This window comes from Tachysurus vachellii, chromosome 9 (assembly GCF_030014155.1).
Source record: "Tachysurus vachellii isolate PV-2020 chromosome 9, HZAU_Pvac_v1, whole genome shotgun sequence".
Classification (NCBI taxonomy): domain Eukaryota; kingdom Metazoa; phylum Chordata; class Actinopteri; order Siluriformes; family Bagridae; genus Tachysurus; species Tachysurus vachellii.
Window position 1 is genome coordinate 86,153 of NC_083468.1, and position 13,681 is coordinate 99,833.

At 41.0% G+C, this 13,681-nt stretch overlaps 1 protein-coding gene across 4 annotated transcripts in view; it reads left to right on the forward strand.

Moving 5' to 3' along the window:
• cntn5 (contactin 5) overlaps window positions 1-13,681 on the forward strand; it is a 111,086-nt gene that overhangs the window by 50,200 nt on the left and 47,205 nt on the right. For all 4 annotated transcript variants that reach the window (XM_060878763.1, XM_060878766.1, XM_060878767.1 and 1 more), the window contains exon 6: window positions 5,548-5,643. In XM_060878763.1, the coding sequence (XP_060734746.1) occupies window positions 5,548-5,643 (96 nt within the window). The remainder of the gene's footprint in view (window positions 1-5,547; window positions 5,644-13,681) is intronic.

Below are 13,681 nucleotides of genomic sequence, written 5' to 3' on the forward strand. Positions count from 1 at the left end.
AAAAAGACTGAAATGCTGAAATAGGACAGGAAGATGATGCTCAGTCACACACTGTGGTCACACATTTTCCTTCCTCTTTAGATCTGCTTAATTTAAACTGCATGAGGTCGTCCCATTGGGATTGATGTGAGGTGGCTGGTTCTGGTGGTTTCTGGGATGCGATCTTAAGAACAGGCCTGACAATCATACTTATTAGTGCCCTAAGTGCTGAGGCTCACTGGTGAACTCGAGCAGAAAGCACATTTTTTTTCTCAAAGTAATCCTTCAGGCTTTGCTTTAAAACATCAGCACAAGCCATGGATCAGAGGTCCAGAGCCACAAAGCTCAGTGAAAACACACTGATGGTTTTCTTCGTTGTTTCCCCAGGAGCAGCAGCCTTAAAGCTTCCTGTAACATGTGCACAAATCGTCACTTCACTGTTTCCTAAACTCTTTTTTCTGAACATAGTGCACATGATGCAACACATTCTCACAGGCGTGGAGGTCGGACATGTATTTCATGAGCTAAGTCGCAGATTGCAGTATTTTTTCTCTCTCTCTCTGCAGAAATGGACACCACTGATCTCACAGCCAACTGATTTCCCTGAAGGCTTTTTATGAGTTTGCTATCTCAGACCACCTTTTATCGTTTTGCTGCTAGCAGTGAGGTTCCTTCTGCTACTTTCAGGTTTTATGGACTTTTAAAACCAGCCTCAGGAACTCTGAAGCTGTGCTGAAAGACTTGCCAATGAGATTTTGTACATTTACACTCCAGCTCAAGTTTGTGTACACAATGTGTCTTCACTTTCTTCAATATTCCTTCAGAAACAAACCCAGACGTTGTGTCTTTGCCAAGATTTCTCATAAATGCCCTGTTTTGGAGACGTCTCTGGTTTTAACCTTGGCAGAAACATTAGCTTCCTGTCAGAAAGACAAAAGAACTGTTGTGCATAACGTATGGTGAGCATTTATCACCCTGTTGGAAGCTCAGGGATCTTTTCATCTTTTTTGTGTCGAGAAATCATCCACGTCTCATTGGGTTCCTCATCCATACTATACAGGACATCAGAGCATCTGTAGCTGTGAAATAATCAAGCCTTTTATGCAAGGCACAGAAAAAACTAAACGGATGATCAAATGTTGATTAAAAAAGGAAAATAAAATGTCAGTCATCTGAAGAGCTGTACATGTTCTTTATTATCTTTGCTCCATGATTTAGGATGTATGGAGGATCCAACACTCTAGAGCTTTGGACATTGTGGAAAATTCTGAATGAAACATGAGTGCTGGGTTTTAGTGTTCCTCCTGCAGTCTGTGGATTGTTCCTATTGGACCCTTTTTTAAATAAAAAAAATTAAACCTGAAGAGCTGAACTCCTAGTTTTGGACTAGTTTGCAGGCCACGCTTTAAAGGCTCCATGAAGAACTGATCCAGCTCCCTTGTGAGATCATCTCCTGTATCTACACAAGTAGGAGGATGTGACTAAGGTAAATGAGAGAGAAAACAGAGTTGGAGCAATCAGCATTGGGTTCTTCTTCACGTTCCTCTTACCTCTGCCCAGTGTTCCGGTGCCATCAAGACTCTCGCCCCTCTGGATCAGACTTTTGGACCCATTTGGACTTGAGGACAAAGAACTGTGGGGTTTTACAGAGCTGAGAATGGATGATTATAGAAGAAAACCCATGGGAGCTTCTGGGAGTTTATTCTCCAAACTGTCTCATCACTGCATCCCGAGTGAAATCTCTGAACCGAGAAAAAAAAAAATCTTCTGTCTTAATTACACACAGTCAGATCCAGACAGATGATTAACCAAATGAGAAAAGCATCAACTTGGATCGATTAGTGCTTCATTTCCAATCTCTTCTCTCTCTTTTCCTCCATCTTGTTGAGGACAGATGAATATTGATTCCTGTAGTTGTGACTCATGTTACAGTGTGAGATGAAACCTCTGGAGAAAACATGAGAGCCAATGAGGAAGAAGGAAAAAATACAACAAAACATTGCAGCAGATTCTAATCTCTTTCCTGACTTTTTACCACTAATCCTCATTTGGAATTTAAACATCTTAATAAAATTCTTTTATTTTACTGGTGCAGAATATTTTCACTATGATTCATGTCACATAGCCTTGTGTCTTCCATTTAAAGATCTTCAGCTGTCTGTAGGAACTTTCTTCTTTTATTTCTTCAATCTCCTCTTAACAACAACAAAAGAAAATCTATTTTTCCATGTAGACTACAAAAGCCTCCATTGATTGTCTATAATTCATATGTCAGGGAGGAAGTGAGGGGTCGAGGATTCTGCACTGATATGGGAATAAAGAGCCGATGACAGCGACTGATAAATCAATAACAAACTCCATGACAAGACGCTTTAGAAGAGTTCAATTATTGAAAAGCTTTATTATTATTATCTCCTGACAGCTTGTTAGAGGAGCTCGACCTCTTCAGAAAATACATTACACACTAATACCCGTGTTCTTCACAACCCTGAAGATCAGGAGAGCAGGAGCAAGTAAACCAGTGAGGACGTCACATGGTGTTTCAACACCCAAATGCAAACACTGTAATCTCTGTGACTCCATCAACCAGCTGGTATATTTATTTTCTGCAGAAGACAGTAACAACTTTCATCAATTGTGATTTAATAAAGGTTTGTGTTCGTGTTCTCAGTTAAACTGCATCACCTCTGGTTCTGGTAACCTAGTGGTTAAGGTGTTGGACTACTGATCGGAAGGTCGTGAGTTCAAATCCCAGATCCACGAAAGTGCCTCTGCTGGGCCCCTGAGCAAGGCGCTTAACCCTCAATTGTTCAGTTATATAAATTGAAAAAAAGTGAAGTTACCCTGGTTAAGGAAGTCTGCTAAATCCCATAAATGTAAAACCTTTTGTCGTAGACCTTCATTTCGAAAAGGTTTCCGTTTCAGTGGACGTCTTAGACATGATTTTAAAAGCAGTGTTTCTGATCTGGAGCAGCAGCTGTGTGTGTGTTCAGTACTTTAAGATGCTCTTGCTCCATTTTACTGATTCTTAAACCTCTGAAACAGTGCATTGGACGAAAACACAGACATGAAGAAGTTTCAAGCGGTTGAATAATTAACCCTTTCAAAGCCGAGTGTTGAAATAGCGTTAATTAAAAGTCTAACACTTAAATGTTTAAGTGCTTTGATATGTTTTATTGGTGTTAAAGCAGAACATCTTTAGGTCACACATCATGGCCTTCACTCAAAACTCTACAGATTATTTGTGTCAGATTTGTAATTTAAATGTTCTTTCCTGAGTACACACTGATCTATAAGACTTCTGTACGAGTTCGCTGACACAGAGTTCACACCTGAAGAGGTCCATATTAGTGAGAGATTCAGATCAGGACAGAAGACTAAAAGCTTTGGACTGAGGGAGGAAACTGGAGTAACTGGACGGCAAGAAAAAGAGATGACAAGACAGTTCAGTACATGATCATGGATTCCTGCGATGTTTTATCACCTTAGTGCAGAATTAAAATGTCTTTATATTTGTGTGGAACAGAAAAATGAAACGTTGCTCACAGAGCTGTAGAAATGGTGTGAACAGGGTGACACCTACATATCCTGTGTTCTGTCAGCTCACAACACTCAGATTAATGACCTTCACATCTGTTTTGGAGAGTGAAGCTTTTTAGAACAGTGTGTGTGTGTGTGTGTTCACGCTGACTGATGTGTGTTTGGTTTTCAGATATATCACTGTTGTGTCTGAGCTTCAGCAGAGGAATCTCATGAAGCTGAGGGATTCTGTAGTGACCAGAAATTTGGATTAAATTTTACTTGCAGATGTTCAGATGTTCACTGTTAGTGAAGCGTAAACCTGACCACTGTTAGCTGAGTGCAGAGAGATTTAGAGTGTTTGTATGAATGTTCATGTTTCAACCCCAATCTGAAATGTTTCTGTCTGTAACACTGACACTTTATTTAATCTGATTACTGCATAAGGAGCTGGTTTTTGTATAGATTAGATAAGAGGATGTGTATCAAATCTAATCACTATCATTCCAAATGCATTTACATGTGATAAATGTGCCCAGGTTAAGATGAGTAAATAATGAGATCACTGGGACCAAACCCAGGATCAGTCAGTGAGTGAGGACATTATACTGATGTTCGTCAAACTAAACTTAAAAACCAAACTAAACAGACTATTTTAAATAGATCTACTGCAGTGAAAATATATGAGCAATAATGAATCCTCCTAAAGAAAAGAGCAAGGAGCAAATCTACTACTAATTATAATAAACAATTAAATAGATACAAAATTAAAGTAAATACAATTACATACATTATACAACATTATATACTTTATATAACATACATATATACACACATAAAAAAGATTTATTTGTATAGCACTTTTAACAATTCACATTGTCTCAAAGCAGCTTTACAGAAGTAAAGAAAAAGAAGAAAGGAACAAAATATATAATAATAATAATAATAATAATAATAATAAGAAGAAGAAGAAGAAGAAGAAGAAGAAGAAGAAGAAAAATAAATAATTATTATATACAATTAAAGTGTAAAATTAATTTAAAAAGATTAACTTAATATAAAATACTATATATCTATCATTATCCCTAATGAGCAAGGCAGAGGTGATGGTGATGAGGAAAAACTCCCTGAGATGATAAGAATAAGGAACCTTGAGAGGAACCAGACTCAGAAGTGAACCTCATCCTCATTTGGGTGACACTCTACAGTAAATAGTGTAAATGTAAATAATGTCCTTTCTACAACAGTTTATAATAGTGCAGCCGAGAGCTCCTGAGGAACTAATGGGTCATCATAAACTCTGAGTTCAGCACAGACCTGATTGATGATAAACACCAGAACATACAGCTGACTGACACAACATTGGTTCAAGACATGACGTCTCCTGGTGGCTTCATACACAACAATCCCATGAGCCCCCTGCTGGAGACTGTAGTACTCGAGGTACTACCTAATAACCTGCACTTTTGGATCGAAGTAGGCGTGACAGATCATAAAAAAACAAAAGATCTCTCAGGTACTGTGGTGTGAAACCATTAAGTGCCTCACAAAAATAGATCATTTAATTTCTAGTTCATGTTGATTTTTCAATTAAAAACCTGTTTTGAGAGACAGAGAAAAAATTAAATGTGATAAAATGTAAGTCGCTTCGATAAGCGAGTGTGTTAATGCTGGAAATGTAATAAGAGAGAGATGTTTACTTATATCATAACTCTATAACCATACAAATGTCTTTGACTCAAAAGCTGGTATTTGGAGAGCTCTTTAGGTGTTAATATCATTGGGTGAGTTAAGCTGCTTTAAATACCACTCAGTCTTCACTGGTCAGCTTTAGAACTTTTCCCTCAGAGCTGAGCTTCTGCCTTGGACATGAGCAGTAAATCTGAGCAGGTCTCTGGCAGCGCATCACATTCTCTCATACACAGCACTCGCCCTTTAATCTGCAGGTCAGCTTCATCTTCATCTTCTGAACCATAGTCTTCTGAATCACTCTAACAGTGTGTGTGTGTGTGTGTGTATGTGTGTGTGTGTGTGTGTGTGTATTTACAGATCTCAGTGATTTCAGCGGGCGAGCGAGAGGAGCCGTGTCCGTCAGAGAAGGTCAAGGGGTAGTGCTGATGTGTATGCCTCCACCCCATTCACCCGGTAAGCTCACTGCCTCACTCTCTCTGTCACTCTCTCTGTCACTCTCTCTGTCACTCTCTCTGTCACTCTCTCTGTCACTCTCTCTCTGTCACTCTCTCTGTCACTCTCTCTGTCACTCTCTCTGTCACTCTCTCTCTGTCACTCTCTCTCTGTCACTCTCTCTGTCACTCTCTCTCTGTCACTCTCTCTGTCACTCTCTGCCTCACTCTCTCTGCATCTCTCTGTCACTCTCTCTCTGTCACTCTCTCTGTCACTCTCTCTCTGTCACTCTCTCTGTCACTCTCTGCCTCACTCTCTCTGCATATCTCTCTGTCACTCTCTCTGTCACTCTCTGCCTCACTCTCTCTACATCACTCTCTCTGCCTCACTCTCGTAATTTCCTGTAATTTCCGACCCTTTAAAATCCCATTCTTCGAGCCACTTTCTAGTGCATCGCTGCTGCTGCGATTTAACCCTTGTATGGTGTTCGTACTTTTGTTACTCAGCCAGTGTTCGTGGGTCTGTTTGACCTGCTGAATTTTTGGGTTTTTAATTCAACACAATCAAAAATGTTATGTTAAAATACTCTACAGATGTTTACTTCATCCCAATTACATGCAATATGAACAGCATATATGGTTAATATTTGCCCTTCACCTTTATTACATCACATTTTTTAAAGTGCTACTCGTTTTTTGTTGTTTTTTAATAAAATGTAATAAAAAAAAAAAGAAAATCAAATTTAAAGTTATGAGTGGAAAAAAATCAACAAATTTACAAGGAAGCAAAGTTTTTCAAAACTATTGATGTTTATGAATATTGGTCCCACAGACCCGAACATCATACAAGGGTTAAACCGACTCCTCCAACCCCGACTCCTCCTAGCCAGAACCTGTTGTTCATGTACCGATTATGTTATAATCTTCATGTATTCGTTTTTTTCTCCACAAATGTATGTAATCATCTACTTGTCTATCGTCTTGTCTATGTTTTGTTTTGTTTAGATTCATGGCATAAAATCCCAACAGATCCGTTTAAGATCCAGGTTGTACATCGTAATAGTACATCGGAAGGCTTTGTGCTTTGTTGTGATTGTAGTGTGATGAGTGAGTGATAAGGTCAGTGCTGTTTTCAGGTGACTCATGATAATGCTGACGGAGTGCTGAGGATCAGCATTATCAATATTGGAAGGAAATAAGAAGAATAGTCCTGTTAAATCCACTCTCCTTACACCATGTGCACTGTAAATCTTCAGCCCTACGCTGACACACTTTCATCAGTGTCCCCATCTGTGAGACATATTTATGTTCGGCAGGTCGTGTGGGTGAGGTTTTCTCCTTGAGTTTAGTCTTGTTCTCAGAGTGTCATCCTATCTTCATCAGCTGCTAGTTTATTACACTGCCACTCCTAACACTAAAGCATGATGGATTCTCAGAGTCTGGAGGAGAATGTGTGTGTCCTGTCACACTACCTATGGTCTAATCACAATGAGTGCAAAGAGCTGAGACGACATCAACAGTAACTAACATTTAAATAGAGGAACTCACAGGTTTGCTTGTTATCTGATCCAACTCCAACCGGTTGAGAGAACACGCAGGAGTGAAGCTTCAGCATCATGGACTCAAATTTACTGGATCATTAGGAATGAAACAGATTCTTATACAGACAATTATCTCCCACAGCAGGGAGTCTTCTGCATGAACGTATCCCAAACCCGCTGTCTAATATTCATCTCTAATGCATCATCATGTGTGCATCTTCTTGTTCTACTGCTTGACCTTAAATTTTTTTTAAAAAAGCTCTTTTTTTTTTTTTGAAGTTAAAATCTTTTAAAATGATGGCTGCTGTCTTTACATTTAGTCATTCAAAAGAAAAATACACAATTGAACTAAAAACAGCTGATTATGAAAGCCAGGTCATTTAAAAAGTTTCTTTAAATATTTAAAAATTAACATTGATCAAAGCTACAAACTGAAAATTTCAATATTATTTGATCTCTTGACCAGAGAGAGAGAAATAAATATTTGTTGGGAGAAAAAAGAGACTGCGTGAGTCTTGATGTGTACCATCCTCTTACCCTGAGATGGAGGGACCAGTTGAGCAGTGCTGTAGATCTGAGGGTGTGAGGTGTAGTGTGAGGAGTGATGAGGGTTTGAGGGAAGAGGAAGCTGATCCATTTTTGGCTTTGAAGAAAAGCATCATTGTTTTGAATGTGATGTGTTCAGCTACAGGAGCCAGTGGAGGAGCGCAGCAGTGGGGTGGTGTGGAGAACTTCATTTAGTTCATTTGTAGAGGACAAATTTTAGTCCATTTTAGCAATCCATTTTAGTGTAACAACACGCTGTTGGACTACTGTATGTTCAGGCTATGATGACAGGCACAATGTTTGCCGATAGATACTATTTTACTCATTCAGCCAGAGTCAGTTATTAGGATTACAGTTCACAATTACTCCTGGGTGGCTCAGATTAAATCAGTCCATCTAAGATGACTGCTCCATGACTACAATATCTGCTGTTATTGGTCTTAAAGTGATAGCTCTTATTTTCTGCTAAGAAGGAGTTTAAGAGTAACTTCACAAATGGATCTTTCCTTGAAGTAATAGTAATCCAGGTTGTACACATCACATCACACCACACATCAGTGTGTACTAATGAGTACTAATGTAGTAAGTTACATCCACTTTCCCTTTATGCTATTAGCCTGCAGAAAGGTTCACAGCAGACATTGCATGCAATGAAACAGATTAGGCTCAATTAGACTCATTAATGGCTGGTTTTCTTAACAACAAAATGAAAACAAAATCCACCTACTGTAGTTTACAGAAGAGCACATTTAGAAAACCCTCATTCTGTCTTTTGTATATTTATTTTTTAAACATTTAAAAAAATGTAAACAACATTAGAACAAGAACATATTAACATATTACTAACAAGGTTTTCAATTAGTCCAGTCACCATAACACCTTGGTGGTCTCCTGACACATGGTGGCCTTTGTCCTGCTGTTCCATTATTGCCACACATGTGTTATCCAGGGTAGGGACCCTGTCTGTGCTACAGACACCACCAGATTCCTCTGCCAACAGGCAGGGAATATAGGTCAAATTCACTTCCATCAGCCTCTAGGTTTGGATTTAGAACTTCCTGCAGATGGTAGAGTTTGAGTTTGTCACGGTGAACAACTTTTACTTTGGTCCTTGCGCTCCTTTGGATCTGGTACATGAAGTCATCCAGCCACCCCAGGATGAAATAAAGATCCTTGTATTTAAGGAGAAATTTCCTGACATTGTTTTTCACTTGTTTAGTTCCATTAATGAGGTACCAGACTGCGTCACCAACCTTGTAGTGCATCCTTGCTGCCCTCTTATTGTATTGCTTTTTCAGCCTCTCCCTCATCTGAGCCACATATTGTGCGGGTGTTTGAGCTGTTGTATAGTGGGGTGGTATTCCTACAACTAGATCAATCGGCTCAAATAGCTCCCGGCCAAACAGCATCATGCTTAGAGTAAATTCTAAGCATGATGCATGGTGCCTGGTTGCTCTGTAAGCTATCACAGTGTATGAATCATAAGATCCCAGTCCCAATGACACTGTCATGGCTAGGATTATCTGGAGAGTGGAACCTCTTTGCCTTCCTTCAGACTGAGGCCGGAAGGGTGTCGTGCAGTTATTCTCAATGACTAACAGTCCACACATCCCCCTCAGATTCAAAATTAGATCCCTGGTCACTATGCAATGTGAGCAGTGCTCCATAACGGCAGACCTATTCGGTGACAATCACTTCTGATACCGAGTCAGCTTGATCGTTGGGCAACGGGTATGCTTCCACCCACTTGGTGAAATAATCTTGAACCACTAATATGTAACGAGTGAATTGCTCTTTTTTATTCAAGGGTTCCATCCAATCAACAGCAATCCTCTCAATGGGAACACCCACTTGTACGGTACCCATGTGCACTTGAGGCCTTTTCAATGGCTGAATCTTGTCCACTCAGCTGAACCAAGTGTGACACCATAGCAAAACATCATCTTGCATCTTGTACCAATTATACCTCATCTGCAGACAGGACAGCATTTACTCTACACCAAAATGTCCACCCACTGGCCCCTCATGCTTGGATGCTTTGCAGATAAAACCCAGAACCCTCCATCAGAACCCTCCATCAGTTAGAGACATCTCCCTAGAATGCTATCCTTCTGGTTAAGTCTCTGCCATTGGCTCCAGTATGCCTTTTTGGCTGGCCCATAGGACGACAGCATTTCCCTGGAGCTTACTCCATCCAAATTTCTGAAGGGAGAAATTTCAGTGTCAGCTGCTTGGGCAGAAAATAGCTCTCCAGTTGGCCACCCCATGAATGGAGCTGTACTTGCACTGATGACTCTGGGGAAACAGTTCCATGTGCAGGGGTTTCATGTTTGTTCAAGAAATGACACTGAATGTCCTTGTGTTCGATCTGGAGACCAGCTGAGGTGGGTTCTTTAAGTTTGCAGGGACAAGTGAAAGGGCACGGCCTTTGAGACAGCAGGTCCAGGTTTTCATGACAGCACCCAGCGCGATGCACAATCTTGAAGTCATATCATGTTCTAAACTTTCGAGCCACTGGGCAAACTGCCCCTCCGGTTCCTTCATCCCTGTGAGCCACTGTAGACTGCTATGGTCCATATGAACTGTGAATCCGTAGAAGTTTGCACAACATATATTGATGGAACTGTGATGTGAACTCCACCACTGCCATCAGTTCTCTTCAGGTAATGCAGTTATTCTGTTTAGTTGGTGTCAAACCAGCTGGGCTCTGTGTCAAGGCTTAGGTTGCCATTGTCCACTGGGTAGCCAAGAACAGGGGCGGTACTGAGTAGTTCCTTTAGCTTGTCAAATGCTTGCTGAATATCCTGGGCCCAGTGAAATCAAACCGACAAATTGCCAGACCTCATTAACACTCTTGGGCTCGGGCCATTCTTGAATTTTTCACACTTTCTAAGGGTCAGTGGTAAAACCCCCACACCGAGACAATGTGGCCCTGGTAGGCCACCTGGCAACAGAATAGACCTGTAGTCTACACACAATCAGTATGAGTACCATCACAATAGGTAAAGCCCAGCTGCTATTACATGGGGAGGCTAACACGGCTTTGAGACTGTTGCTGAATCTGTTCATCCGCACTTTGCTGTTTGTCAATGTTTGTCATTCTTCATGGTTGCTTTACAGACAGACCAGGCCAGGTTTGAATGTCATGCTGCACTAGACTATCTTTGGGTCCATTACTATGGAAACAGAACTGAACAGAATCTCATCTGCTCTATCAGACCAGTGATTAGCTTTGGCGTAATCCTCAAAGCGACGTAGAACCTCTCTTCATGAAGTAGAGCCTTCAAACTGACCTGGCTGTAGCATGAGAATCCTGTTCCTTGGCAAATTACTTCTTCGCTTTCTGACATGTCACAAAATGACTGACATGGGCTCCTTCTATGCCGGTCTAGTAAACTTTTGAAGACAAAGCTTATTATCAACATTTGTGTATAGGGTAATACCTGCAGTCTTGTGTCCACATTGTGAAGCTGCACAGGCATCACAGTGGCAGGGCTGTAGATTCATTACAGGTGTGCCGGCTGTGGTACTCTGCACATAGCATCAGTTCCACTGTTGTGTATAGGTTAATTTTCCAACTCCCTTTTAAATGGATTCGATTCTCCCACAGTTTACTGCGATGAGTGTGGTTCAGAACGTGTAAATTTGTTTACTAGAGCTAACACCACACAGAGAGCACACACACTCTTCATTCATGAACATGCTTCTTTTCTCTAAAAAACTACATAACAAAGACTATGTATCCCATAATGCTCTTCACTTATGACTACAATACCCACAGTTATTGGTCTTAAAGTCATAGCTCTTATTTTCCCCTCTCACTACAGCAGCCTGTGTTAACAGGCTGGACAAAAATGGACAAATCCTTCTGATGTTGTAGAGAAGAACCCGACATGAGCGTGTCTCATTAGCAACATGTGAGGAAAAGGACAGTTAATTATCTACGGGTACCTCAAGGTTGTGAGCTGTGACTGATGGGGAGATCAGATCCTTGTGCAGGGATATTGCAAGATCCTGAACTGGGGATGAATCCCCTGGGTTAACACAACAGTTCAATTTTGATGGGATTGAGTTTCACCTGATGAGCTGTCATCCACGATGCTATCTCCACCAGACATGCTGAGATCTGAACAGAAGCCATGGTATCTGAGGAAGGAAAGGAGAATAAGACTTGAGTGTCATCAGCATAGCAGTGGTAAGATAACTGATGTCAGGAAATAAGAGTGAGTATATAGAGAGAAAAGGAAAGGACCAAGTATTGAGCACCTGTGGGACATCAGTAGAGAGACTGCAGGTTCTTCAGAATGGGAATAACACTTGCTGTCTTGAAGGTAGTTGGTACATGACCAGATGTTAGGGATCAGAATCAGAATCAGCTTTATTGCCAGCCATGTTTTCACACGCGAGGAATTAGTTTTAGTGACAGAAGCTCCACAGTGTAACAGAATGACATATACAGTCTAAACAAAATTGTATGTACACATGTACAGGTGTGAAGTGTGCAGTTGAAATATACATATACAATATAGACAATTTGTATGTACACGTGCAATTGTGAAATGTGCAATTGAAGTAAACAGTAACCAGTATAGACAATATGTATGTATGTATGTACAGGTGTGCAAGTATGAAAATGTGCAATTAGGTGTTGTGTGTTCCATGGTGTTAAGTGTTCAGATGGATTGCTTGAGGGAAGAAACTGTTCCTATGTCTGGTCGTTTTGGTGCTCGGGGCTCTGTAGCGTCGGCCAGATGGCAACAGTTCAAAGAGGGAGTGTGCTGGATGTGAGGGGTCCAGAGTGTGTGAGTGTGCTGGATGTGAGGGGTCCAGAGTGTGTGAGTGTGCTGGATGTGAGGGGTCCAGAGTGTGTGAGTGTGCTGGATGTGAGGGGTCCAGAGTGTGTGAGTGTGCTGGATGTGAGGGGTCCAGAGTGTGTGAGTGTGCTGGATGTGAGGGGTCCTGAGTGAGTGTGTTGGATGTGAGGGGTCTTGGAGAGTGTGGAGTGTTGTGCCAATGGTTCGCTCAGCAGTCCGGACTTCGCTCTGTAGTCTCCTGAGGACAGATTGGGCAGCTGAGCTGAACCAGTCACTGAAGTGCAGAGGATGGATTCATTGATTGCAGTGTAGAACTGTTTCAGCAGATCCTGTGGCAGGTTGAACTTCTTCAGCTGACGAAGGAAGTACAACCTCTGCTGGGCCTTTTTCACAATGGAGTCTATGTGAATGATGATCTATTGATGATCGTGATGGTCTGGAGCATGGTGGAAGGGAGTGGATCCAGTGGGCAGGTTGAGTTAGGCTTAGGGTTAGATGAGGTGTGATGAAGTGTGTTAAGGTGGGATAAGGTGTGATGAGTGATGAAGTGTGATGAGGACTGATGAGTTCCTGTTTCCACCCTAAAGATATTTTTTCCCTTGAGTTTAAATACAATTTGATGATAATTACAGGTATACATTTATTAAAGAATGACATGATTTTTAGTCAGTTACATTTATTGTTGTGTGCTCTTGTGAATGACCTGTTGCTATAGAAACCATAAGGTATCAGAGCGAGTATATTAATATAAAGCTGTGACGTTCAGCTGCTCTACTGTCAGAGCTGCTGTTCTAGAGAATTAATCAACACCTGAGCACCAATCAGAGTCCAGAGCTCAGTCATGTGATGATGTAAGTTAATCAACACCTGAGCACCAATCAGAGTCCAGAACTCAATCATGTGATGATGTAAGTTAATCAACACCTGAGCACCAATCAGAGTCCAGAGCTCAGTCATGTGATGATGTAAGTTAATCAACACCTGAGCACCAATCAGAGTCCAGAACTCAATCATGTGATGATGTAAGTTAATCAACACCTGAGCACCAATCAGAGTCCAGAGCTCAGTCATGTGATGATGTAAGTTAATCAACACCTGAGCACCAATCAGAGTCCAGAACTCAATCATGTGATGATGTAAGTTAATCAACACCTGAGCA